Below are 24,453 nucleotides of genomic sequence, written 5' to 3'. Positions count from 1 at the left end.
TATTTTATTAAAATAATTTTATTAAATTTCAATTTAAAATAATATTTAATTATTATTAATATTTAAAATAAACTCTTAATAAATTAATTAAACATAATAATAGTATTATTATTAATATAATTATACTAAATTTAAAAAATGTTAAAACATAAAATTATAATTTAAATTCAATAATTCCAAAGATTAAATTCAAAATTTTATAAAAATTTTATAAAATATATTAAAATAATTAAATAATATTTAAATATTATATAAAAAAATATAAAATTTATATTTTAAAATTCAAATTATTACAGGTCAGACCTCCAACTCCTTTCTAGAAGCCCTTTTGTATCAGCAATCAAGTTTAAATGAAACAAATTACAACAGTAGTCCCTAAATGCAACATATACAGCTTCCAAAGAATTCCTCATGCAAATTCAATTGTTAAACTATTATCAATTGAAAGTTTAAAAGGTTAGTAATCCTAAATTGCACCTTTGTAGTGCTAATAAGAGCCTCCTAAAGAGCCCAATTCAACTAATATTTAGCTTATGTTTATTTCATAGAAAATATTTTTTAAAATAATATATTTTTTTATTTTTTAAAAATAGTACACTAGAAAAATAGGTCAACGTAAAATATTTTTCTAGTTAAAGGAAAAACTAAATCATTTTTAAGGAAAATAATTTATTATTTTTAAAATAAGAAGTTACTTTTTATTTTTTAAATTTTGATAATCTTATTAAAATATAAATAATTATACATACATGACATAAATACACACAATTTATTTAACATTATATAAACACATACCATTTATTTAACATTGTAATTAAATAATAAAAAATATTTTCATAAAAAATATTTTTTTACAAAATTTTTTTTATGAAAATATTTTTTATATATAAGTTATTTTTCATGAAAGTCTAAATTAGATAGTCTAAAGAGATGCCTTGATTGAGTAGCGGATTAAATCATAAATTCTATCTTTAGGTTTCTCATGTATTTTTTTTTTTTCCCAAATGCTGAAAAGCACTTTTTAACTCTAAGGCACTTTAAATTTAAAAATTCTCATCTCACACCTTAACTTTGCAAAAGTGAAATTAAATGAAACTGGCGATTTTAAACAGTATCAAAATTAAATAAGAAATTAAACTAATTAAGAATGCCATTAATATTTTTTTTTAAAGTCAAAGAGTTAATTTATATATATAATGTTCTTAAATTTATTAAATTATGAAAGTTCATGGTGATATTGAATATTTTTAAAATTGACGGTGTCATTAATTTTTTTTTTTGTAAAAAATCAATAATTAATTTATATATTCAGCAATACGCTTATGTAACATATGATATGCGTCCTCTAATTTCCTTTCACAATAAATACACATATAAATTTGTCGAAAATTGAAAAACTAAAGCATGCATAATAAGTCAATAGTAATGGATACGGAAGCTACCAAGCAACATCAATGGACCATGGCAACAAATGCGGCGTCTCCATGGAAAATTACAAGCTTCCATCTACACTGATTCAAATTATTAAATTACCCACAGAACACGAACAAGGAAAGAAACAACCCAATCCCATCAAGCAACCGCGTCAATTGACCACCAACGCGGCCCTCTTCTCTTCCTCTTCCGTGTGATACTTCCACAATTCACACCTCTTTCCCCTTTATAAAACCCTTACTCTCTTCTTGTTTTCCATATCTCATCACTTTATTTTCTTTTCCATTAGTTCTTCTCTCTTGGCTCTCTCTAGCTATACGTCTTCCATGGCAGAAAAACAAGCCAACTTGAACGGAGCCTATTATGGCCCTGCAATCCCTCCCCCAAACACCTACCACCGCCCTGGCCGTAGCTGTGGATGCGGCTGCTGCCTCTTGAGCTGCCTCCTCAAGATCATCATCGCCATAGTGGTGGTTGCAGGCCTTGCCGTCTTTATTTTCTGGCTCGTAGTTCGCCCTAACAAGGTCAAGTTTCACGTCACAGAAGCTACTCTCTCTGAGTTCGATTATGCCACCAATAACAATACTCTCTACTATAACCTATCCATGACAATCTCAGTCCGGAACCCTAATAAGAAGATTGGTATCTACTATGATAGAATAGAAGCCAAAGCTTTTTACGAGGACCAGAGGTTCGGTTACGATAGCTTGGCTCCATTTTATCAAGGACACAAGAACACTAGCATTCTTACCCCTGCATTCGAAGGTAAGCAAGTGATACCTGCTCTTGGTGGTGAAGAGCTTACAAAGTTTAATCAAGAAAAGACTTCTGGGGTTTATAGCATCGATGTGAAGCTGTATTTGAAGATTAGATTCAAGATTGGTAAGATCAAGGTTGGCAAGTTCAAGCCCAAGATCGAGTGCGACTTGAAGGTACCTTTGAGCACAAATGGTACTGTGGCTCCTATCGAGACTACCAAATGCGACTGGGATTACTGATCATCGTCACGGTTGCTAGAGACCCTTGTTTCATTGATTTTTTTAGCTTTTCTTGGTATTATCATTTATTGTTATTCTTTATTTATTTTTTTTTTCCCGTTTCTTGATTATACGCTTCCACATTTATAGATAGAGATTATGATCATCATATACTACATATTTTCATGGATGAGGTTGTAATAAATATAGTTTATTTTTATTTTTATTTTTTTTCTGTTATTGATTATTATTCTCCCATTACAGAAGGGAACTTGAAAAGCTGATTGCGACTGTTTACAGCTTTTGAATATGACGTTGGTATTGAATGTGCCGGAGTGGAATGTAGAAAAGTGGGTAAGGATGAAGAAAATTTAAAATATTAATATGGGAAAATTGTGGGCTATGATGTGGCATGTTGGAAACTTCCTCAATTTGCCATTGATCTTGCTTGTTTGGGTCAAAATTTAATTTTCTTTAATTTTCTTTTTTTTTGTTGGTTTTAATAATTTGAAGGGACAAAAGCCTTCCTATTTCCCATAACATTATCCTTATTTCATAAATATGAAACTAAAATCTTCTTGGAGCTTTCATACTTATCTGGAGAATGTAGTTTTTTTTAATAAAAAATAAAAAATAAAAATAAACAATTAAAAACTTCTCCACAGAGATGATGTGGATAAAGAAAAATAATCTTTTACGTAGTAATTGATATTTTTTTATTTTAAATGAATAAATAAACCTTTATATAATATTATCCTTTTAAAAACTTGTTATATCTATAGCTTGAAAAGAGTTTAAATGAATATATCGCACTGCTAAATTTCATTGGCAGAAGATCAATACTTATACTTGAAGATTCAAATTCTCCAACTAAAAAAAGTTAATGATCTATGTTGTTTTTAGCATTGCTAAAGAACCAATCACATATTGCAAAAATAAATAAAACCCCCGCAAGGAGGAGAAAATAGAACCTTAGTAATGGGAAAGCAAAACCCTAATATTAGAGAGAATCTCATATCTATTTAGGGGCAAAACTAGAAATGTATCATTGGGTGGCGAAAAGTAAATATTAAAAAAATTAAATAAAATCTTGATAAAAATATAGTGATCAAAATAAAAATAAAATATTAAGAGATCAAACTTAAATAATATTAAACATATAAATTAATTTACATAAAAATGCAAAGGTCAAAACAACGATAAAAATATTAGAGGGATAAACAATTTTTTTTTTTAAATACACTAAAATTTATAGGTTAAATTTTAATTTTAAAAATATTGAGGGCAAACAATAAATTTTTGAAAAAAATGTACTAAAACCTATATGTAAAATTTTAATTTTAAAAACTCTGTGGCAAAGGATAATTTTTTTAAAAAGTGTACTAAAATTTATGTATAAAATTTTAATTTTAAAAACTTTTTCGTTTGAGTTTGTTGTAGTTTCACCTCTATATCTGTTTCTAAAGGACATAAAAAATAAACTTAGATATATTCTAAATGAATATAAATTTGAAAGTTTTTAAAAAATACAACAAAAAAATAAAAAACAAAAACAAAAAGACTGATATGAGAGTAGTTACTGGTGAGAAACTCATCGACACTTAATGAAGAGATCTAAAGAAAAAAAAAAAAAAAAAGATAAGAAGAGAAAAGATGAGAAAGATAAAGAAGGATAAGGATTTCTAAAGAAGTGGATTAATATAGATGTATATATGTAATATAAATTAATTAATCCTACAGATAAATGAAACCCAGCCAACATTCCCAAAATTTCAGGTAAGCTTGAAGCATGGAAATTTCCACTCGATTTCTCAACACACAAACACACAAAAAGGCTTCTTTCCTATAGCTTCAGATAGAAACATATACATAATATATGTGTCCAACTGTCCAAGAAACCCAACAAGAAGCAAAGACTTTTAATTTCCATTTCATGGTTCCTAATCTCCTATAATCTATATATCTAATACGTCATATATATTTGGAAGGTGTGGTTATTGCTGACTTGTTCAATTTTAGAAAAATGGAATAATTTTTCTAAGGTCAATATTATTTAATACTATTAGTAATTTACCCTTACGGTGTAAATGGAGTGAAAGTTTCTGTTTTCCTATATGCAACCCAAGTGACAGAAAACAAATAGCAGCTCACTGAAAAACCAAAGGCTCTAGACCAACATAGGACCAAGTAGCAGCTAGTAGATATTAAATTCAGAGAGTGTTGGTCAAAGTTGCAACCCAATCACTTATATTCACCCTTTAACTTTTTATTTATTCTTAATGTAGGACTTAAATTCTCATCACTTCCCTCTCAAGTGCAACCATATAGTTGTCATTTGATAATTAATTTATATATTTTTTTTTATTTTAAACCTAATACGGGTCCAATTATATAGCATTATGGGCGGCTAAATCTATAACATAGTTCAGACTCTAATACCATGTTAAATTCGAAGAGAGTATTTGTCAAATTACAATTAATTCATTTTAATTCAGGCTTATATAAGCGATTAGATTGCTTTTACATATCAAAATGACTAATCAGATCAATGTTGCAACTCAACCACTTATATTTACCCTTTTAACTTTTATTTATTCCTCATGTGGGACTTAAATTCCTAACAGTAAAACATTGCTTAGATTTTCATCAACTAAGAAAAGGAAAACCAATGAGCCATATCGGCCTCTTCTTTATAGAAAAAACACATCTTAGGTAAAGATAGGGTTAAAGAAGAAAAATTCATTAGGGTGTTAGGCTGAGTTCCGTAGGTCTCTATTGACTATTTGAGGGATTGAACACTTCAAGCCAGTACTGGTAATATCTCCCAGAAGTACCATACCCCAAAAGCAACCCAAAGAAACAGATCTACAACCCATATCTGAAAACTCCACCCATCCCGTCATCATCCTTCGTAGCCATGAGACTATAGGCAGAAGTGAACACGGACAACATGTAACCCTCTCTGCGTAGAACAACCTACAAACAACTATAATGAAGCAAAAGAAAGTTTTATTTATCTACAAATCTCACCCCGGAGGTGAGGAAGGAATAATCCACATCTAGCGTGTGTCTTTATAAGCATAGGAATTTCATTCTTTTATAAGAAAAATAAAAAGAAAAATTATGTCTAAAAAAATATTATTGTTTCATGCTCCGCGTTCGCCATAAATTTCCTCTGCTACTGATTTAAAGGACAATAGCTTGCTAGTCAACAATAAAATTGATTTAGGGCCGTGCTTGTGTGGGCTTGTAGTTGTTTTGTCATGGCAATTAGCGCTAGCCCAGTTTAAAGTTTATGCAGGCTAATGTCTAGAAGCTTTTCATTATTATTATTATTATTATTATTATTATTATTATTATTATTATTATTAACTCTAATTAGAGTTTGAGTTTGAAATTTTATTATTTTAAAAATAATTTTAATACTTATTACATAAATTTGTATTTAAAAAAAAAATATTTTGATATCAAATTTATAATTTTCAGTTAGAACTGTTTTTCCTCTACAGTTGAGCTAACTCTATTACTTTTTTCAGAATTTTTTATTTGATACTGCCAAATGCTAATTAACACTTCAAGCATAATTTTTTTTATCAATTTAAATTATTTTCTTACCAAAATATTCAATTTCTGAGGAGTAGAGGGAGATTATTAGGGATGATAGTGGGTATACTATATTTAAATTAACTTTAATTAATAATTTTAATATTTAAATTTATCTTAAATTTAATTAGAATTTATTTTAAATTATTTATATCCACCCCAATTTCAATTATTATTAACCAAAATTATATGAATGAGTTTAATTTTATATATTTTAATTAATAATTTTGAAAATATATTTTTTATTATTAAATTAAATATTAAAATTGCATTATAAAAATAATAAATTCTATTTATTTAAAACCAATATTTTAAAATTTTATAAATATTATTATAAAAATATATTTTACATATAAATAATTATTTATCTAAATAAATTCTTTCAAAATCATCATCATTATTGCTATTATCAAACTTCACGTGATTTTCACTACAAGAAATTAAAAAAATAGCGACAAAAATTACCGACTATATTTACTTCTATTTCGTAGGTAATTAAGATTACCAACGAATTACCGACGAAATTTTTTTCGTCCACAAATTTATACGTAGGTGATTTTTACCGACGAAATAGAATTCGTAGATAATTTTACCGACGACAAGGCGTTCGTAGGTAATTATGCCGCCAAAAATTTTGTAGCGAAATTGATATTTTTTCGTAGGTAATTTCGTGGAGGTTGTAGGCTTAAAAATGAATTACCAACTATTTTACCGACGAAAATTTTTGTCACCAATTACCGACAAAAGAAATATGGTAGGTAAAATGAATTTAGAAATCTAAGAAATACCAACCAATTTTTTGGTCGGTAATAATTTTTAAAAAATTTTACTTACCATTTTATTTCATAGGTAAATTTTTTAATATTTTTTAAAAATATTTACCTACTACTTTATTTCGTTGGTAAGTTTTTAATATTTTTTAAAAAATATTTGCCTACCAAATAGTTTTCGTAGGTAATTTTTTTTTAATAATTTTAATAATTTTTACCTACCACATTGTTTCGTCGGTAAAATTTTTTAAAAATAATTTTCTGCATTAAATTTTAATTATTAATGGCTTAAAAAAATTTTAATTATTAATGGCTTAAAAATAAATAATGCATAACAAATGCAAATAATAATAATAATAATAATAATAATAATAAAATCCAATAATATTATTAATAATAATACTCCCTATATGTTATAAAATAAACATAAACTAAACAATAATATAAAAATATTAAAGTTTAATAAGTTAAAGTTAAGATACAAAACCATCAATCCTGATCTGGTGGAGGTGGACGCGAAGTTAGAGGTAGAGGTATTGGTAAGCCTCTAATTAATCTCATCATCTCCTCCATCATTATTTTTCTCATGTCTTCCAAACGTGTCTCAAATTGCTCTGTACTAGCTTGTTTCTCTGCTTGCCTCTGTTGCCTCTCTTCTTCAAGTTGCTTCTTCAAATGTTCTACTTCTTGTTGTAAAACAGCAGATTGAGGATCATGTGATGAGGACCCCCTAGAAGAAGATGCTCGATGTGAATGGTAAATGACAGATGATTGTGATCCAAGCCCATACACCATCCGTCTCTTCTGGCTAGCCTAACAACATCCAAATAAATTTGATTCTCATCGATGGTGTCAGATGTAGTTTGTTGGAGCTCTTCCTTTCTAGCCACTATCGCTTCCTGTATGTAAAAAATAGAAAAATTTGTATTAATTTATGATATGATATAATAGAAAAATTAATTTATTTGAAATAAATAATTAAGCACCTACGTTTATTTGCCTCGACTTTTCATTCACAAATTTTTCTTTGTCATGATTGCGAGTATGAGTTTGAACAAACAACTCATACCAGTTGGGCCTTCGACCCAAATCTTTCTCCTGTAACATATAAATAACTAGTTATCAGGAATAAACTATAATAAATCTAAACAATTTATTTTGAAAAAAAATGGACAGAGTTTCCCCAATATTTTTGACATTTTGTCCTGTCAGAAATCAACAAATATATAATAACTCAATCTCAGAACAATCCAAATAATTATTGAATGACAATTCCATCAACAATAATCATATTTGCTTATTATATAATAATTAATGAACTAAATATGCATATAGGAAAATAAATTTAAATTTAGATGAAAATTAAATATATAATATCTAATTATGAAAAGCTCACCATTCTATCTGACCATTCTTGAAATGATATAGATCCACCTGTGAGGGTGGACGGCCCTAGACCATCTACAGCACCACGGCGATTTCTCGAATTAGTCTCAGATCGTCGAATGACAGAAGGGTCCTCCCAATGCTGCTCAAATCGAGCCCATGCTTCTTCACTAACATATTGGGGCTTTTTTCTCTTTGCCTTGAAATCAGATATCATGTCCTTATACCGTTCAGCAGCCTTTGCTTGCCAACAAACCTTTACCCCTAGTTCCTTAGTAGTAGTCCAACAATATTTTTTCTACGATATAAAATAATACAAATTTTTAATGATTTCTATATTTCAAAATATGGAAAATAATAATAAAAAAAAAACTTAAATAGATGTTACCTTGAATTCCTCCCAGTAAAAGTCCTTGGTTTCTTTTGGAACAGTCTTCCACATGACACCTGCAGGGTGTATCCGCTGCTTGAAGGAGTTCATGATCACTCGAGCTGCTGCAGATCCGACAGAAAACCTGGACATGAAAATAAGGTATAGGAAGTTAACACATGTATCAATTTCATTTATAAACCAAGTAGAATTTAGTTATTTAACTCACTTGTTTCCTTATCGAACTCTAAGGCGGATTCGCCCTGCTGAATCAATCTCCAATTCTAGTTCAGGATGAGAACCTTGTGAACTATCAGGTAAAGTCTCTTGGCCATCTATAGGTGTATCCTCTTGGCCAACCACATGTGTGTCAGCTTGGACTGACTGTTGTGAATGAGGTGTCAAAGGCTCACCTTCCTCATTAGTAAATGGTGTTTGGGAAACAGCAATAGTATGTCTACCCCGCACCATATCTGTATAATGCATAAACATGAGAAGAAATGTTAATTTGAAAGAAAAAAAAAACTCTTTTCCATCGAAAATCAGGTAGAGTGTCCCCTCAAATTTGAATTTCCTCAAATTTCAACAACATAACCTGTAGTAAAAAAGCACTGCCATATTGGCCTTCACAACTATTATATGCATCTCCTTTATACAAATTCACTGTTCATAGAAAATAAAACAATAACATAATTAAGAATGCTACAATATACAAATTAGTTAATCAAAATGCATTGCCAAAATAGTATGACAAATATTAACTACATCAATAATTTATATATATAGTACAATAGAATTTATTCACTATCACTATCATCGTCATTTACATGAATTTCATCTTCATCTTCTTCTTCACTTTCTAATGATGAAAATAAAACTTCTTCATCCGGTTATTCCTCTTCTTTAACAGATGCAAGCTCTAGTGGTTCACCACTTGGATCATCTAAGGGTCCAATATGTTCATCTGCAACTTCTGTATCAATTTGTAACACTTGTACTGCCTCATTTTGGAATGCTTGGTCAAGTATTGGCTCTGTTACATTTATTTGAGGCATGACGACCGTGGCCCTAGGCTTCACTTTACACACTGTATACCAATCAGCCTTGTCTCGTCTCAAGCTCGGATAAGGGATGTAAACCATTTGTTCTGCTTGTGAAGCAAGTATGAATGGTTCATATTTATTCAATCTCTTTCTGTGATTGATGTCCACCAAGTTATAGTGTTTGTGGACCTTAATACCCACATTTGGAGTTATATCAAACCATTCACACTTGAAGAGAACAACTCTTTTTATTGGTAATGCAGGGTACTCTAGTTGAATTACCTCTTTCAAGAGACCATAGTAATCATCAGTTGTGTCACCATATGTTGATCCCCTAATGCAAACTCCACTATTCATCGTGGATCGATTGACGCCATGATTGATTGTGTGAAATCTATATCCATTTATGAAATACACAGGATATGATATCACACTTTTCAATGGTCCCTCTGCTAAATCCTTAATGAATTTATTGTCAATGTTTGCACTCCTTGCCTGATAAGTTGAAGAGAATTTAAAACCTTATTGTCATAAATAATGTTACTAATTACATTTAAACGATTGAATGTTTTATATAAATCTAGACTTACATGAGATTTGAACCAATTTGAAAATCTTTGTTCTATTAATTCATTAACTTCTGCATCACTGATATTATGTGACGTCTGTTGTAGTTCAGTGTGGAACATCCTACACATAAATATATTGGGTGATTATCAGTGGAAAAGGCAAATTCACTAATGACTTTCAAGATATTTAACTTATATGCTAGGGTTTTTATAAACTTACTTCAAATATATGTCAATTTTAGGGCAATTTAGAAGGACATATATATGGGCAGCCTTATATTCATCATCTCCTAACCATCTTGTTTTAGCTCTGCCATATGGTCGACCAGGATACTTGAATATTGATAAATTTTCTTCTATTTCATCATTGTCCCCACCATCATCATTACGGGGAACTTGTCGATCCCACGTTATGACATGAGACTCAAAATAATGCGCACAAAAATTGGATGCCTCTTCAACTAAGTATGCATTACATATTGAACCTTCTACTTTTGCTTTGTTCTTTACATTTTTCTTCAGGTGTCCCAAAAATCTGAAAATATAAAACACCATATTCAAATGAGTTAGGGAAAGTTTATGATGAATTTTATAACATAAAAAGAAAAAAAAAAACGATTCTCTATTACCTCTCAAAAGGATACATCCATCGATATTGTACTGGTCCTGCAATTTTTGTCTCATACGGCAGATGAATGGGAATATGTTCCATTGAGTCAAAGAAGGCAGGAGGAAATATACGCTCTAACTTGCAAATAATAATAGGAATTTCTACTTCCAGACGTTCCATATCTTGCACCTTAATATTTGTAGCAGTAAGATTTTTGAAAAACAAGCTCAACTCAATCAATGCTTGCCAAACTGTGTTTGGAAGGAACTCACGAAATGCAATTGGTAATAATCTCTACATAAACACATGACAATCGTGGCTCTTCATACCAAAAAGCTTGTACTTCCCCATGTCAACACACCATTTTAGATCATCATTTAGGGGTAATTTTTGCACATAATTTACCCTTGTTCATAGCTATTATTATAGATATTAACATATATTTAGTCAATTTTATAATTTTCACACTTCTTAGTTTAATTTTTGGAATTTATTTGTTTTGTAGGTTAAATTTGGAGAAATTTGGTGTATTTTGATCAGAGTAGCCATTTGGAGGAGATTAGAGTTGAATTGCAAAAATTTTTGAAGTTGAGTAAAAAAATGGCCGAGAGTTACACAACCTGCGACACAACCTATTTAGCTTATGTCGCAGGTTGTGTCGATCGTCAGATATTCAGGGCGAGAGTTACACAACCTGTGACACAACCCGCGACACAACCGATTCAGCTTATGTCATTTTTACTGAAAATGGCTGACGTGGCATTTTCGTTACTCTGATTTTATACCTCACTTTCTCTGGAATCTTCCACCTTTTTACCCATTCTAGGGCAAACCCCTAACCCATATAAAGTCTCCTTTATCATTTTCTTTCCATAAGGAGGAGAGGAGGCATTTTTGGCAAGAAAAGAAGGAGAGAAAGAGGGAGCACGTGAAGCCATTTCTGCATCAGCAGCAAGGAGCTCGTTCTGCACTTTTTTGCAGCAAATTCTTCTGCATTTTTCTGGGTTTTTCTATTCCTTAACTTAGATTTCCATTATTTCTTCATTTATACACTTGGGTTTGTCTTGAAACAATGATTTGTGAGTAGTTGTTTGAGATTCTAGAGATGGGTTTGTAAATATTGTTTTATGTTGTGGTTTTGAACTGATTTAGCCATTTAAATGAGGTTTGTTACATTTTGATTTATTGATTGTGAGCTTGTTGCCTTGCTTGATGAATGGGCCCTCATTAAGTTAAGCTTTAATCCTTAATAGATAGACTGAAAAGTGAATATTTGGGATAGATAATTTTGCAATGAACTTAGTTTTCTTGGTGTTAGAGATAAGCTAAGAGGATTAAGGGGACTTTCCAAAATCAATTAGAGCTTTAATTGGGTTTTTGTTAGATTTGAAATACCGTGAAAACAGGATTTGATTTAATGAAAACCAACTTTGAGATGCTTGAAAAAGGTTTCAAAAATCTAAGAATTGATTTCCCTCAAAATTGCAATTCTCATGTGTTTGCCTAAATTAGGGATAAACCACATGCAAACAATATGGAAAATCCAATCTCTAGAATCACTTTAATTTTTATTGAATTTAGATTTAATTCCTCTCAATTTGATAAATAGAAATTTCAAATTAAATTTTGGTAATCTAGTTTAATTAATTTTAGTTAATTGTTTGATTTAGTTTAAATTCCTTAAACACTAATTTTAATTTTTAAATTTCATTTTTAATATTTTTAATTTTTGCCATTGTAATTAGCTTATACTTTTATTTCCAATTTAAGCACAATTCCCTATGGGATCGATATCATTTTTTTTAAAACTATACTACTGTGACCCGTGCACTTGCGGATAACAACACTATCAACACACCTTCCCATGTTGGACACATAGCTGTCTGGAAACTTAAGTCTTTTCACCCATTCACATAATTTCTGCTTTTGCTGTTTATCAAGAGTATAGCAAGCCTTAGGGTATTTACCTATTCGCACATCCTTCTCTAACTCTTTTCTACGACATAACTGTGTAATATCTTCTCTTGCTTTTGCATTATCCTTTGTTTTCCCTTCAATATTCATCACTGTGTTAAAATTATTCTCAAAGATATTTTTCTTGATGTGCATAACATCTAAGTTATGTCGAATGAGATTGGAAGACCAATATGGTAAATCCCAAAATATGCTCCTTTTTCGCCAACCAGTGTTTCTGGCTATGGCAGCATTGATGGCTTCACCATCATTATCCGTTACCCTCCTAAGTCCTAAATCCTCTATTTGTAAAAAAGTGTCTTCACTGTTTATAATTGGAGGAGACTGATTTGTGCATGCTTTTCCTTTAAGGAAATTTACTCTGTTTCGTCTAAATGGATGGTTTTGTGGAAGAAACTTACGGTGATTATCAAACCAACTAATTTTCCCCCCGTGACTCAATGAAAATGCATCTGAATAATCCACACAATATGGACATGCTAATCTCCCAGCAGTGCTCCACCCGGACAACATTGAATAAGCAGGGAAATCACTAATTGTCCACATAAGAGCAGCATACATTTGGAAATTTTGCTTTTTAGATGCATCATATGTCTGCACCCCCACATGCCATAATTGAGTTAATTCAACAATTAATGGTTGCAAATAGACATCTAATCGATGCTTGGGATTCTGTGGCCCAGGTACTATTATCGATAAAAATAAATACGGCTCCTTCATACACATACCGGGTGGCAAATTATATGGGGTAATTATTACTGGCCAACATGAGTATTGCTGTCCTGATTGTCCAAATGGTTGAAATTCATCAGTACACAATCCCAGCCTGACATTCCGAATTTCAACTGCAAACATTGGGTGGGTGCGATTAAAGTGCTTCCATGCCTCAGAATCAGACAGATGACACATGACATCATCTTCGATGTTATGCTCAGCATGCCACCGCATTTTTGCAGCTGTTGCCTCAGAAGCATAGAGTTTCTGAAGCCTTGGTGTCAAAGGAAAATAATACATCCTCTTTCATACTACATTTGTCTTACTTGATCCCCTTCGAGGCTTGTATCTTGGCAGCCCACAAAATTTGCATTCAGTTAAAATATTATCATTTCCTCAATATATCATGCAACCAAGCTTGCAACAGTCAATTTTTTCCACAGGTAGACCCAATCCCCGTATAAGCTTCTTCGTCTTGTAAAAACTATCAACAAACTTATTTTCATCTAGTAAAACTTCCCTCACAAAATTCACAATCTGGTCATAGCATTTCTCGGACAAGTGATTTTCTGACTTAATATGCAACATTCGAGCTACGGCAGATAATTGTGAATGCCTCTCACAACCAGGCCATAATTCCTCTTCAGTTGCTTTTAGCATATCATAAAATTTTTTCGATTCTGGATTTGGCAGTTCTTCCATATTATCAACTTCATTATCTAGTGAAGGAACATCCGCCATAGCATTTTGAAAATGGGGACCAGTAACATCAAACACCATATTACGGTATGGGTTAGTGTTACCATGGAAATGTTCTTGCCTTGGAACATTGACCTCAATGGCATACATTGAAGAACACAACGATTCACCATGTGCAGTCCATTTTAGATAGTTAGGTCTAAACCCCTTACTAACAAGATGAAATTTGACATCATCCACAAGTAGGTACTTTCGATTTATGCACTTTGCATACGGACATCTTATTTTACTCCCATCCATAAATTCTAGCTTACTATAAGCAAAATTGATAAATGCTTCCAACCCACTAAGAAACTCTGGATTCAATAGTCCATTTGGAAGCTTCCTAGCATACATCCAACTCCTGGAGGTATCCATGTTCTAAAAAAAATATTTAAACAAGTTATAATGCAAACATTCATTTTAAATTTTTTCCATGCAATCAAAGCAACAAATTCATGCCATGCTCAAACTACAAAAGAAAGAACACATAACATGAAAGGAAACATCTCAAGTATTCTTAAATGTGTATTTTTTAAATGTGACACTCTTAAAAGAAACATTAGGAGAACTTCACAATAAGTAATTGACAAAAAAAAAAAACATTAAGTAATTTGTCCATTTATTACTAAATTAAAAATTAATTATTATAAAAATATAATAATTAAAATTGGAAATGTGTACATATACAAAAATTCACGGTAAGTAATTGCCAATACCAACAAAACCAATTTCATCACATAATGGTTGAATGTAATTGAATGTAATTAAATGAGGATAAAATTGAGAATGAACAGATACTAAATTCCAGTATACCCCCTTATGGCCTACTTAACAGCATAGGAACAACCACTTTAACAGATTATAACTCTTATGGAAATCAAGAAGTTTATTGTTACAATACCAATGAAGATTTTGTGGTTCTTGTTCTTATGTATGCATTGTGGATTAACTCACTTCCAGGAAAATAACAGTAGATTACTTGGGTTTACCAGTTCAAAAACTTGCTGGACTCAAAACGAAAAAAAATTCAATTATAGTACTAGTATTTCATTCGCAACAATCTATAAGGATCCAAACAACTTCATTAATTTAGAAATGCATTATTAATTTCATCTCTTTGTAGTTTAACATCCCAATGGCCACAAAGTTTACATGACAAATTGTAATTTAGAAATGCATTATTCCCGTATTTTTTTTTTCTAATTCTTTATCAGAAATGAAAAATTTTTAACCTCAATAACCCACATTCCATCGGCAATTGTTCAACCCCAGTAATGTGCAAAATGCATAGTAAACAAAAAAAATAGGTCTGCAGCAAGATAAACTCACCTTAGTTTGCAGAAAATAAGTCTACAGCGAATAAGCTGCTGGAGAATGAGACGAATCTGCCGATAACGGTTTTGCTGAGAACGATTCTGCCAAATCTGCTAAGAATGAGTTAGATCTGCTGAGAATGATTCTGTGTTGAGATTAATGAAACCAAAGAAGAAGCAATCGAAGAAACGCTGAATAGGAATGAGGTGAAGTTCACATTCGAAGAGAAATGGCCGAAGAGAAGCGGTCGAAGAGTTGAAGAGAGGACTGTCGACTGCGTACTCTCATTTCCAAAATCAAATCCAACCACACTCATTTTATATAAAATTTACCGATTTATGGGATAAATTGGTGTAGTCGTTACAAAATTATATTGTAACCTACATGAAACAATTTATAAATCAAATGCACTACATAGTATATAAACCAATAAGAGAAAACATGTTCACCATAAATTAGCATTTACTGCATTGATCAACTTAATCCATCCACATGAGTAATCATACAACCAAATGGAAAATGATATAAAATCACTCTGAATCCTAGAATAATACCCAACAAGTGCGCAATCAAGCTTTCAAGACTCATTAATATTTTTGCAGTTAATCAGAATCACTGAGTTTCAGGGAGAACAATAAAACCATCCACAGATCATTACATGCAATGTTCATAGATCCATGAGAAGGGAAGAATCTATCACAGTACACAAATACTAACCCATGCACCTAAATTGAATGTAAACCAAATTTACTCCAAAATAATTGAAGCAACTAAAAGAATGTAATCATCACAAATTATAATTCAGTGTGTGCTTCAATAAATCACTACTCCATATCAAATCCACAAAGACATCCAACAAACAAAGGTGAGATCATGATACTTTAGCAGCTTTCCTTATTTTAAATGCAATAAAATTGTCGGTAGCTGTGCTTTAAATTTAAAGCTAATACGGCTTTTCTTAGAGCAAGAAGTGCATCGAACTATCCAGAAAAAAAATAGCACAACCTAAACAATTAACATACGCAGAGAAGTTAAAAAAAAAAAATTGAAAAACTACCAATAATGTGCATAAATCACTACTTGCAACGTCCATAAATAGATTATTAATGAAAGTGGAAAACCAGAAACTAAAATGCACATGCAAATGCCAATCTAAAACTTAACCTAGTTAATATGCAAAAATTGAAAAAGGATTTCCCAATTAATATAATATAAACGATAGATTAAAAAAGGGGAAGGAAAAAAAAAAAGCACAATCAGTACTAAAAACAAGCCAATCAATAAATTTTAAAACAAAAAAACCTCAAATCCACAAGAAGCTCAAAATGATCATCAAATCTAAGCAATAATTACCCACAAAAAAAAAGTTCAAAAACAACTGTCAACTGCACCTGAAAAGCTGAATCTATCTAGAAATACAATAAACGATCAGAAATAAAAAATCGCCATTAAAAAGCTAAATCTCAAAAGAAAAAAACCACAGATCTACAACTTAGGGGGAAGGAATAGATTGACTGAGGTGAGGAAGAGCTGTTTTGTACCTAGAAACAAAGGAACAGAGAAGAAAAGGATATGGCCTTCCGGATCTAGAAATCCCCTTCGTTGCGAAACCAACGTTGGAGGTGGCTAGGGCTAACAAATGAAAGTTGGTTGTGTTCTAAGACTTCAAAACTACGCTGTTTTGTAATTGTTTTGCCATGTTAAAATTTTATTTTTCTTGTTTCTTCTGTAAATTTACCTACGAAATGACTTTTAGTCGGTAATTACCAACAACTCAAACTTTGTAGGTAATTTTTTTATTTTAAAATTTTATTTTGTTATTTCCTTTTTAAATTTAGCTACGAAATAGGTTGTAGTTGGTAATTACCGACTACTCAATTTAGTAGATAATTGTTTTGCCATGTTAATTTTTTTTTCTTCTTTAAATTTACCTACGAACTATTTTTTAGTTGGTAATTACCAACAACTAATACTTTGTAGGTAATGTTTTTATTTTAAAATTTTATTTTTTTATTTCCTTTTTAAATTTAGCTATGAAATACAATATAGTCGGTAATTACCAACTACTCATTTTGGTAGGTAAGTTTTTTGCCATGTTAAAATTTTATTTTTTTTGTTTCCTCCTTAAAGTTAGCTACAAAATAGCTTTTAGTCGGTAATCACCAACGAAATTTATCGTCGGTATATTTATTTTTTGATCGCTAATTTTGCTACATTAATTTAGCTCTACATTTACCTACAAATTTAGTCGTCGTAAAGTTTCCATCGGTAATTTGTTGGTAATTGCATCGGTAGTAATTAGTTTACATTTTAATTCTTTTGACTTTTCTTTTTTGTCTGTAAATAGTCGGTAATTACCAACGAAATTTATTTGTCGGTAATTTTTGTAGCAATTTTTTTATTTTCTTGTAGTGTATAAACATAACTACATACTACCTAAATTAAGTCCCTCAAGATTCCACCTTAGTTGTGGAGAGTACATATGTATGAGTTATATAAAAATAAAAGTTCTATTAAAATCACCATAATTTTAACAGTAGTCTATTTCTGTTATTGACCCACATGTATTTTTTACCTCTAAAAGGCAAACATTGAGTGTGTCAGTGTACGAGGCCTGTGATTAGATTCCATGTGGGGTGTGTCCAATGGACTGGTATTTCGACATTTCACATTGGTTGTGGAGAATACATGTGTGTATATGGGTTATATGAATATAATGATCATTAAAATCACTTTAGTTATAAAAGTGATTGTTGTTGTCATTGACATATATTTATATTTTCTATTGGTAAAATAAAAAAAAAAAATCTATCTAAATCTATGTCTATATATCTATATATAAAATAGAAAAGTATTCCTAAAAGTCTGACATGTGACATTATCTTTTATAATATTATCATGTGAATAATATGTAGCATTATTTTCATAATATTGTCATACAGTATTTTTTATTATATGTAATTATTTAATAATTATTCTATTAATATTATAATGAGTAGTAGATAACTTACAATAAATTAACACACACATATATATATATAAAAAATTTGAAAAATAAAAATAATAGAAATAAAATTTAAAATAGTTAATAAAAAATTAAATATTATATTATTTTTATATATTAAAATTAAAAAAATATATTAAAATTATTAATGATTATGTATCTTAACACCGACAATTCCCTAATATATACTATAAAATTTAAATACAGTACATCCTAATTAAAGAGCATTTAGGAATGCACTAAACTACATTTATTTTTTGTTGAGCACTTAGCTACATTTAAGAGTTCATATTCCATCTTTGCCATTCCTTCTTTATAATATGGCAAATGAAAATTTATTACTAATTTGTAGCGGCTTTTTAAATTTAAATTTTATTTGCAAATTTTCCAAGTTTTTACAGAATTAAAAATTAAACTTAAGCTGACAACATTTACAAAAACAAAAGATTTTCAATTTTTTTTTAAATACCATCGTCGATTGAGCTCATCGGTAAACGAAGTAATAATAAAGGCCAATAACTATTGACAATAGGTCAGAATTTATTATATTTACGTTACGCCAACGGCAATCAGAAATTACTTCCTACTTTCCCTCCTACGTTCTACGGTCTGATTTTCCCACGTATCTTGAACCCACCACCTACTCTGACGTGGCAACATCTGAACGAACTACTGAATTGAAAATGAAATTACGGGGAAATACATTCGAGACAAAAAAAAACGCCTATGTTCACTCCGGCTATTCGTTTCCGGCGGGAAACTTTTTTTCCGGAGATTACTCTGTATGATTCACTATAAAGAGCGATCCTCTATGCTAACCAAGTAACGACACCGTTTTGTCAGCGGAAACATCATTCTTCTAGAGCGATGTTTTCAGTTGATGAGTGTGGCGAATTTCTGTCACGAGCAGGAGAGGGTGACGGAGTATAGTACGGAGGTGAAGCACTCGGAGTACAAAACGGCGTCGAGTCATCTATGTCAATCACCACAGCAGAAACGGCAACCTCTTCCAAAGAGAGGGTCCTCGATTTCTTCTTTGTCTTCCTTTTCCTTTTCCTCTCTTCGTTCTCTGCAGAAGAAGAAAAATCCGTCTCCATCTCCTCTCTCTCCTCTTCTTTTATAGTGAACAGAACCCTAGATGGACCGTACAGTGCATGCCGCTTTAGCATCTCATCCACATCCGCATCCGTAGGCGTACTCTGTGGGAGTGGTGGAGCCGTTTCCGCCGCTGCTGCTGCTGCGGCTGTTGATGTTTCAGCATCAGGTTCGATGCGAGAGGTCTGGTTCCTCCAGCAGAAGAAATACAGTAGCTCTTTTGATGGCGTTGGATAGAATGACTCATCGCTGAACTCGACATCGCCGCTAGCAAGGCTCCGACTCCGAAATCTTCTCCGGCGCCAGAGCACATAGAGAATCTCGGCCACCAGAACAACCAAACAGAAAGCGAAGACAACGGTAAGTGCCGTGCATATCTTATTCAAAGTGTTCATCGCTAAAAAAAGCAACGCAGTAGCAGTAGTAATCTTACATGATAAACCGAAAGCTTTCCTGCGTTAAAGATAGGGTTTTGTGGCTTGGTTTTAGTGTTTTCTGGGAGTAAACGAAAAGGAAAATGATGTTTGTTTTCTCGGAAACTGATGGGAGAAACAAGTGAAAGAAAAACAAAGAAACAAAATAAGAGAAAAAAAAAAAAAGGAAGGAGATTGAGCGGAGAGCGAGAGGGGGTGACGTGGATTTGCTTTATTTTAAATTTTGAGTTAGTTAGGTGGATGAGAAGTTGCAATCTGAGGGCTAGTAGCGCAAATTGCCAAACTTATAAATCACCATTTGTGCACCGTAAAGATTGGTGTAAATAAGGTTTACATGGCTAATTGAAAACTAAGACCTGTTTAGATTAATTGTTAAAAGTTATCTATAACTGTTTGTTGTTGTTATTGTTAGTTAATAGTTGATAATAGTTTATTTACGTTGAGTATTTATTATAATTATATTTAATTGTTATTGTTGATATGTGAAATGATTAATAAGGATATGTACTATATAATTTATTTTATTATTGAAATAAATATAAAAATATAAATTTATTATATTATATTATTTATTTTATTATTAAATTAAATATATAATTATTTTATTATTTAAGTAAAAAATAATTATTTTTTTAAAATAATTAAATAATTTTAAAAATATAAATAAAATAATAAAGTAATTATCAATATTGATAAAAAAAACTTATAAATAATTTTAAGTTTTTAGATATAAATAAATATTTTATATTTTATGTTATTAATAAAAAAATAATTTAATAAAGTTAAAATACATTAACTAAAATGTTAAGATTATAAATAAAAAATATAAAAATATTAATAATATTAATTTTTAAGTTAAATAAAAAAATAATATGATCAAAATAAAAAATAAAATAAAATCAGCTATCAGTCGTTGAGAAACGACTCTAAAAATATAGCTGATATAAACTGTAGCCGATAGTTATCATATCAGTTATTTATCAGCTACCAGTTTTATTTTTTAAAACTTACCAAACACTTTAATTCACCTGTTTAAATATCTATCAACTTTCAGTTACATTTAATAGACGAACCAAATACTCCCTAAGCAGGATCGTACCTCTCTGAAACCTAAAATTTATAGGTTAACATATTTGTAATTAATCAAATATTAATATAGAATAGACTCTAAAGCTATGTAAATAAGATAGGAAAACAGATAATTTGTTAATAAATAAAGGTGAATGGATAGAATAGAATAAGTTGATTGGTGAAACTTGGAGAAATGGATATTATAATTATAGCAATGGATTTGGGAAGTGGGTGAGAGATGCAACAAAATGGATCCCACAGTTTAGTTCTTGTTCTTCTGCGGGACCAGAGGAACAATGGTTAGTTGGTGAGCTTCATAAAACACAATTCTTTTAAGTTTCCTCTTAATTGCACTCCGATAGAACACAACAACAACAAAATAATACTACTAATTAAAGATGAAGAAGTCTCGCAGCAGTCATTTGGTGAATTATTAGTACCTAGGAATTAATTAATTAATTATTTTTTCTTATAGGAAAGCTATCTTCTCTTACACGGACATGGAAAAAAGAAAAGGAAAAAAAATAAATAAAAAAAATAAATAAAGATTATCATTTTTCATTATTTGAAAATGAAATGAAAATAAAGGGTTAAAAAAATAAAGATTATTTTACTCTTATTATTTTCTCTTCAAATTAGAGAGAAAATAAAGTGATTAAAAGAAAATTTTATGTTTTAATTGATAAAATTGTATATATATTTTTATTTTTTTATTTTAACTCTTTAAATAATTTAAAAAATTAAAAATAAAATAGTAATTTAAAAGAAAAAATATTGCTATATTTTCCTTCCTATCTCTTTTTAAACATAAAAAAAATAAAATTTACTTTCTTTTTACCCACTATTCTCCTCCTATTTCAAATAAAGAGAAAAAAAAATAAAAAATATTTTTTTCCTATTATTTTTCTTCCTTTTCTATTACATATCCAAACATAGCGTTAGGAATTCAGAGATAATATTAGAAAGATAGATGAAATTGGACCCACGGAAAAGTAAAAGGTCTTGTCATTAAGGTTGAAGGTCTCTGTAAGCGGGTTTTGTCTCGTGATTGTTGCCTTAAATCTCATCTTTTTGTCATTTTCGGTGCTTCCTCAAACTTTGTGAGACTTAACTCCATTCCTTTTCCATAGCTTTCAAAATTTTTATATTTTAAACATTAATATTTTCTTTTTTTAAATAAAATATTTCCATATTATTTTTTAAAAACAAAGGAAATATATATCAAATAAAATAAAGTTAAATGACATTTCATTTTATTCATTTAATTTTGTTTAAAATTCCAACTCAATATTTTAAATACCATTATTTTTTTTAATATTTATAATTAAAAAATTACAACACCTAAGATTATTTCTAAGCCACCACAGATGGGCTGGAGAATTTGAAAGAGAGCCTGACAGAACTAGGGCCCTCGTATGGGCCAACCCAATTACCTTTCCTCTGATAGAGAGAGAAGAACAACGCAAAACATATGAGATGTCACAGACTTTTATTTATTTTTTTATTTTTATTATTATTTTCTTTTACCTTCAGCCCCTTAGCCTTTGTTTGGATATATGAAAAGAAGATATGAAAGAAAATAAATGATAGAAAATAAAGTGAAATTATTACTTTTTTATGTTCGAAAATGGAAGAAAAATATTGAGGGAAAGAAAAATAATATTTATTTTACATTTATTATTTTCTCTTCATTTTGAAAAGAAAATAAACTAATCAAGAAGAAAAAAATTTATTTAATTAAAAAATTATCTATATACTCTTATTTTTTATTTTAACTTTTTAAATAATTTATAAAATTGAGAGTAAAATAATAAATTTAAAAAAATAATATTATTTTTTTCCTCTCTTATCTATTCTCAAATAAGAGAAAATAAACTTTATTTTCATTCTCTTTATTATTTTTCTTTCATTCCCAAATAAAAAGAGAGAAAATAAAGAATAAAAAATAAAAAATATTTTTCTTTTGTTTATTTTCCTTCCTCCCTCATTTTGTATCCAAACATAGCGTTAGTTCCGTCATTGATTCAATATAAGAATCTGCTATACACTATAGATTCTCAAATTATAGATTCATTTAGATTGTAAAACTATAAACGTATATTCTGTTAGTAGTCGGTAATGATGAAAAGAATAGCTAGACATGCTATCTATTAAATGAAATAAATAATATAAATCTTAATTACTTCTATTAAAATACTGGTAAGTTAAGAATTTTATACTAATTAAAGATAATCAAATATATTATTAAAAAAATATTATTAATATTTCATAATTTTTTTTTACATATGTACATACAATTTTTAAAAATTAAATAATTACAACTCATTTATTATAATTAATTGCTTTTAATCGCACCTGAATCCCATGGGGAAATAAGTGTACTTCGCTCTTAAAAGTCAATTGTTTATTTAGAAATTAAGCTTTCATTTATTTAGCAGAGAATATTTTTTTATATTTTTAAATATTTGAAGTATTTAAATAAAAAAAATTAAGTAATTTAAAAAATATATTTTTTTATTCTAAATAAGGAATTTATTTTCTATACATTAATAATTTTATTAAATATTCATATATACATAATATAAAAATATGTTAATAATTTAATATTATAATTAATTGATATAAAATATTTTTATAAAAAATATCTTAAAAAATAATTTTCATATAAAAATTATTTTTCATGAAACAAATGAAATTTAAACAGTAATTTCCTTTACAAGCATGGATATTTTTATAGGAAATTTGACGGGTGTAATACCCCAAAATTTTAAATTTTATGAGCATTTTGGTATTTTAATTTTATTTAAATTTTAGGAATTTTTTGAGATTTTTTCGGATTTTAAAAAAATCGGGTTCGATTTTCCGAAAATATAAACTTTGATGAATTTTAAAAATTTATTTAAAGACCACATGGCAAAACTAAAAATATATTTGGAGTCTACGTATTTTTCTGAGTTTTCTGGAATTTTTTCGGAATTTTTGGACCTCGTTTTCGGTCCCGAGGCAGAGTAAAAATTTAAAATTTTGTATTTCAAATCGAACCGGCCGAATCGAACCGGACCGGATCGGACCGGTCGAATCGGACCGGTCTTCTTCCCTTTTTCTTCCTCCCGCGCGCGACGTTCCCTCTCCCTTTTCTCTCTCTTTTCTCTCTCCTCCCCTCTCCTGCCGCCGGCCAGCCGCCTCCCCTGTGTCCCCACCTCGCCGGCGCTCACCGTCCCGGTACCGACGGGCCACGCCTAAACGGACGGAACGCAGCGCTAACGCCTCCTCGCTGGCGTTTCGGCTTCTCCGGCCAAAATCCGGCTGATCCGGCTACCAATTGGACCGGGTCTTGTTTCTAA

General features: G+C 30.1%; 3 protein-coding genes across 3 annotated transcripts; 1 reads left to right on the top strand and 2 right to left on the bottom strand.

The window, feature by feature from the left end:
• Positions 1-1,686: 1,686 nt before the first annotated feature.
• On the top strand, positions 1,687-2,637 carry LOC110652495 (NDR1/HIN1-like protein 10). Its single transcript, XM_021808106.2, has one exon. It carries the CDS (start codon positions 1,761-1,763, stop codon positions 2,430-2,432), a length of 672 nt encoding a protein of 223 aa, XP_021663798.2. The 5' UTR covers positions 1,687-1,760; the 3' UTR covers positions 2,433-2,637.
• A 6,793-nt stretch (positions 2,638-9,430) lies between these two features.
• LOC131178813 (uncharacterized) lies at positions 9,431-13,750 on the bottom strand. Its single transcript, XM_058144756.1, has 5 exons — positions 12,668-13,750; positions 10,782-11,056; positions 10,373-10,687; positions 10,174-10,273; positions 9,431-10,078 (listed from the first exon to the last, which is right to left on the bottom strand). The coding sequence occupies exons 1-5, from the start codon at positions 13,748-13,750 to the stop codon at positions 9,431-9,433; spliced, it is 2,421 nt and encodes an 806-aa protein (XP_058000739.1).
• Positions 13,751-19,360: 5,610 nt separating this feature from the next.
• LOC110651165 (uncharacterized) lies at positions 19,361-19,999 on the bottom strand. Its single transcript, XM_021806414.2, has one exon. It carries the CDS (start codon positions 19,997-19,999, stop codon positions 19,361-19,363), a length of 639 nt encoding a protein of 212 aa, XP_021662106.2.
• Between the last annotated feature and the right edge of the window lie 4,454 nt (positions 20,000-24,453).

Source organism: Hevea brasiliensis, chromosome 3, assembly GCF_030052815.1.
Source record: "Hevea brasiliensis isolate MT/VB/25A 57/8 chromosome 3, ASM3005281v1, whole genome shotgun sequence".
Lineage (NCBI taxonomy): Eukaryota > Viridiplantae > Streptophyta > Magnoliopsida > Malpighiales > Euphorbiaceae > Hevea > Hevea brasiliensis.
Note: the sequence above shows the minus strand (reverse complement) of the source record. Positions and strands in the feature narration are given on the sequence as shown.